This window comes from Lycium barbarum, chromosome 1 (assembly GCF_019175385.1).
Source record: "Lycium barbarum isolate Lr01 chromosome 1, ASM1917538v2, whole genome shotgun sequence".
NCBI lineage: Eukaryota > Viridiplantae > Streptophyta > Magnoliopsida > Solanales > Solanaceae > Lycium > Lycium barbarum.
In genome coordinates, this window is record NC_083337.1 from 38,062,241 (window position 1) to 38,067,273 (window position 5,033).

Genomic DNA, 5,033 nt, shown 5'->3' on the forward strand with positions numbered 1-5,033 from the left:
GTGCCCGTTCTTTATAATTTGCTTGTTTGAGAAACTGTGGAAGATAGTACATTTACAAAACTGAAACAGACCTTAGACTTAAAAAAAAGAATCAACATTACGGTTGAGTGATCTTGTTGCTATGGAACTAAATCAATGTATGGGCCTATACAACAAACTGGCATTATCCTCAATTTAGATGATCCATCATACTCAAGTGTGTTGCACACTACTTTCTTGATCAACGTGGCAACAACTCTTTTTGACAAATATATTCTCCTTAATCAGATCATACAAAATACAAGTTATCTAGGGAGGAGGTCATAAATTAAGATTACTTACTTTCTTGAAGATATTTAAGAAACATGGAAATTTTGACATTAATTAAGAGTGATGATTTAAAACATCCAACAGTAAGAAGATTATCGTAAGTAATACGGTAAGATAGTATAAGACAACTACAATAAGTTGCACTGTCATATGTACATCATTTATAGCACATATTTACAGAAAAAGTATTTTTTAGTAGCAATCATGCATGTTGTAGTTGTGGACGCCATGGTTGACAAAATACCTGTAGAAATTTGTTGTTAAAATTAGTGCAAGTTTTGAAGTGATGGATGTAGAGAGTGTAGTAGTGCAGTTCAGCTAGCTATGTCATGTACCTTTTTAAAGTATGGGGCGTCACATATGGTTGATGTAGCTTTTCAAAAAGGCAGTCTTACGGCAAACAGATAGTAGTTTGACAGTGCATTGGCAAAAAGATGTGCTCCAAAAATTTGTTGGCAAAACCTGACAACAAAATGATGCTAGCTTTGGTTAGGAATGTAGATGTTGAAAGTAAATGAAAAAATCAAAGGGTTGTATTAGTCACTCCAATTGATAGATCAGCATTAGACAAAAGTGGTTTAGAGATATGAAGAAAGCATTTTTTTTCCTAGAGATAACACAGTTGTTTTGTATTAGTAGGAATACATACAGAAATAGCATGAGTTTACCATAGCAGCAGTAATTTCCAGAAATAACATGATTCCAACAATAGTGTAAGACCATCTCAGTATATGGAATTGGAAAATGGTAAATGTAAAGTTTATTGGACATGGAAGAGCAGCAGCCCGTCTAGACTTTTTCTATAAGATGTGGAGTCAGAAGAATAACATGTGATGCATAATTCAGCAAGAAGTAATACACACCATAATATATGACATGCAAACAAATCAAATGAGCAAAGAAAAATTGCAGCTTTAAAATTAAAGTGTTGTTTTTACTATATTTTGGAAAACAACTTCATTCACAATTCCAAGTTCAATTTCAATGTAAAAGTTCCAAATAAAGTGAAAAATATTTGGTGTTCATGGCCAAATGCCTACTCAATTTAATGTCAAGAAGAAGATATGTCGAACATGTGTTGTTTCTTGGCAGCAGAATCAGTGGATAACAAAAATGAAAACCGCATAATATCACTATGGTAATTCAACAGTTTTTTATGATATTATATAGTTGTACTCTAGATTCTACAATGTAAGTTTCAACTTTTATGGTATGTCTACACTTATCGCCTTCAACATGCGAGGTTTGTACTTAGCAATGGTATACCAAAAACTAATGATAAATCTAAAAATAAGACATTATAAATACTACGGATGTTATGTAAGTCAATTGTCAAGTAAATAAGTAAATGTCGGTAATAGCAACTTCAAACAGAGAAGTGATATTCGTAACGTAAGCTAGAGAAGATTCTATGAGATGGTAACTTTAATAATGGTAATAAGTAAGGAGAAGATTCAGTTATGCGTGAAATTGTAAGACTTACATTTCCAGTAGCTTTCACTCCCTTTTGAGAGAAGTCTTGCTTTCTGTCTTCTGTCTAGCGCTGGAAGGTCTGTCTTTGGTGGGCAGGTTCTGCTGATGTGTTCGGTCAAAGCCAATGTCCATAGCCTTGCGCTTGCTTGCTTCAGCAGTGTTGGTCATTGGTGCAGTTGGTAATGGTTGGTTGGTAGGCTCTTTTTCCTCATAATTTGTGATAGCTAGCCTGTCTTGATTTTTGGAAAATAATCTTTTCATTTGGATTCTGAAAGTCTTTGATCCTAATTGTTTATGCGCATTGTCAAGAAGTAGTGTTTTTCTCTACAGCGAGAAAAATTTAGTTAGTCATGATGATTGTCATAAGTTTATAAATTGCATGATATAAAATACCTGTGCATGGCAGATGTCATAAATCTCTTGTACAGTGAGGTTCAACATCTTTGTTGCTGATTGATCCGAGATGGAGGCTACTGTGCTACCAGTGTGATCCGTGACCTTAACTTCAAATTGGATTCTGTCATAAAGTTATAAAAAACAATTTGAAGTTTAATAAGTGGTAGCACGGGCCCAACATATGTTAATCATGTGTTTTTATGCACTAATAAGACTCCTCGAACATGTGTAAACATCATTTGAACGATCATATCCGAAGACTAAAATGTGATAATCTTTAAATTCGTAGGGTAGTATAATCTTTAAAACTTCATATATATAAATGGTAATTATATGTCTCTATTGTATGATATAATCTATGTTATAAGATCCTCCTCTTATTTTATTTTTATGTGAACTATGATAGTGCAGTAGTTTTATAGTAGTTTCAACGGTTGAGTTGAGTAATGTAAGTGTAAACATCTTTCAGTATTTCTTTAAAAGTTGAATATTTGTCGATGCTATGTTTATCAGTAATACCTGGGAATAAGTTGAGTGGATCTTTCGCATTGGATACAGTAGATTGGCCTTGGTGAAGCAGTTCTTAAAAATGGCATTTTACAATCCGAGCACGCCATGGAGCAGAAATGTTGGTCTTTATTTATCAAGGAAAGTTGACCGTCGATATAGAATATTTGTCCCTGTAAATTGATAAATTGATTTAGTTTTTGTTGAGTGAAAAAATAGTTGCAAAGAACCTCACATGTAGGTGATCAAGAATGGTCATCCTAATGTGCTGACACATAAAAAGATAAGTCCTGACCCAGCTTATTATAATCAAAATGAAGATAGATCATTTTAAAAGCTCAATTATGTCCCCTTTTTTTTCTATTTAATGAAGGGAATTAAAAAGGTTACAAGATAATCAAACTTAGATAGGTTATTCTAGTGAGCCAACAGATGAACCTAAATACTAATTCCTTTTTACACCAAAAAGAAAAATAGGATTTTCTTTTCAATTTTGAAATATATTATTTCTTTTCTGTAGAAAACAACACAAACTCCATTATGCAGTGAGACCCGAGAGTTTTGCAAAAAAATATCCAACAAATAATCTCCGAATAAGAAGTCATCAGAACAAATGTCTCGTCTAGCTAAACATGCCTCCTTTTTTTCAGGTGCCATAAGTTTATATAACTCCCGTCGTCGAGCTAAACATGCTTCCTTTTTTTCAGGTGCCATAACCTTATATAACTCTCGTTGCGTATCATTTTTTTTTAGCATTTATGGTTTTAGAAGTTTGATCTTTTTTACATTTATCGTCTGACATTGCTGCAATTTTAGTAATATTTTTCAGTAAAGAGACTTTAATGAATGATAATTTTAACAAAACAACTCAAACATTACATATTTTCTATATTCAAAGTAAATAAACAACAAATAAAGACACAGGCAAATGCCATAATTATAACAACAAAATAAATTGAAGAAGCAATTAGACGATAATCTAACAATGCAGAAGAGTGACACTTACTTAAATCAAACAAACTGAACCTGCATATGTACAAAATTACTGCAACATAGACTCAAACCTGCAACAAATAGATCAAACGTAGAACTTATTGACATAAGCATTTGTGATTGAAAGTTTCAAATTTATAGTAATGGCAAAAATCAGACAACATTGACACTATTATGTACTTGACACAACATAAACACTATTCAAAAGTAGGCATCGATAGAAATAGAATTACAACAATAATTTGTTTCACCTAAAGTTTATTAATCTTTCCTTCAAAAGCCACGAAATTCAGTCACGAAAAAAGTGAAATTGAAGAGAACATGAAGAGTAATAAAAAAAAATTAAATATTGTACTTGAAGAGATGGACGACCAAGGATATAATAGTAATTTCAGTGATATGAATTAAGGATATTTTTGGTATTCCAGCAAATACTCTTTGTTCTTCCTTTAGCAGACAACTGCTTTTGGATTGTTCTTGAGCCTCATCCCCTCTTTCAATTTTCCGATTATATTGGCATTCCCGATTTTTGGTCCATATGCATTCTTCATCAATTTAATGCTATTTTTTCACTTCTCAGCTGGCTATCGCCATTTCAGGTATGATTTCCTTTTTCCCTTTTTTTTTTTTTTTTTTTAATTTTTGTCCCAGTGAGAACAAATGAAGAAAACGATTGAAGCACTAAATTTCACCAGTAAAAATAGTGATGCACGAAATCATTTGCTTTTAGCTTCCACTGTTGTTTGATAGAGAGTTTGGAGAAAGATATGGAAACAATCATCCTTTTAAGAAGCAAATTTCTATTATTCTCTATCTCTAATTATTGACACTTTGTTCCTGTCAGTAAGGGCATAAATAGTTAGAAACCGAGTCCATGTCCTTCTTACGGTTAAAGACTAATGACAGTTTGCCGTGGTTTTCTATTAGGACGATTTATCAAATCATTTAGGAAGGTGAAGAAAGATCTCACCTGATAATCATTCACTCCTAATTTGAAAGTGAAGAGAACATGAACAGGCTGATAAAGTTTGTTGATAGAGCTGCTTGTTGATTTTTGATGACAGAGATTTGCTGATAGAAATTTTTGGATGATATAAATTTGTTGGTAGAGATGGATTTTGTGAGAAAGTTCAGGAAAATATTAGAAGGGGCAGGTGGAGAAGAGGAGCCTTCTGGAAATGCTGAGGCTGACTTTACCATTTAGTGGTTGTTGAAATTACAAGAATAACCTTGGTCGTCATATAGGCATGTCGACCAAAATTGCCCCAACTGATACTTCTAAATAGTAGTAAAGTAATTTACTACCATCCAATTGGCATATTAAAATAAGTTGTTCTATAGTAAGCCTGATAAAA

General features: G+C 32.8%; 1 protein-coding gene across 1 annotated transcript; it reads right to left on the minus strand.

The window, feature by feature from the left end:
* Positions 1–332: 332 nt before the first annotated feature.
* On the minus strand, positions 333–4,807 carry LOC132635000 (uncharacterized). Its single transcript, XM_060351204.1, has 6 exons — positions 4,649–4,807; positions 2,698–2,858; positions 2,176–2,299; positions 1,793–2,106; positions 645–771; positions 333–553 (listed from the first exon to the last, which is right to left on the minus strand). The coding sequence occupies exons 2-4, from the start codon at positions 2,793–2,795 to the stop codon at positions 1,807–1,809; spliced, it is 522 nt and encodes a 173-aa protein (XP_060207187.1). The 5' UTR covers positions 2,796–2,858; positions 4,649–4,807; the 3' UTR covers positions 333–553; positions 645–771; positions 1,793–1,806.
* Between the last annotated feature and the right edge of the window lie 226 nt (positions 4,808–5,033).

Coding starts and splice junctions, on each gene's coding strand:
- LOC132635000 (XM_060351204.1), bottom strand. CDS start 2,795: ATGGCGTGCTCGGATTGTAAAATGCCATTTTTAAGAACTGCTTCACCA. Junction 2,300..2,697: donor TCCACTCAACTTATTCCCAG/GTATTACTGATA, acceptor ACTTTATGACAG/AATCCAATTTGAAGTTAAGG. Junction 2,107..2,175: donor ATGACATCTGCCATGCACAG/GTATTTTATATC, acceptor TTCTCGCTGTAG/AGAAAAACACTACTTCTTGA.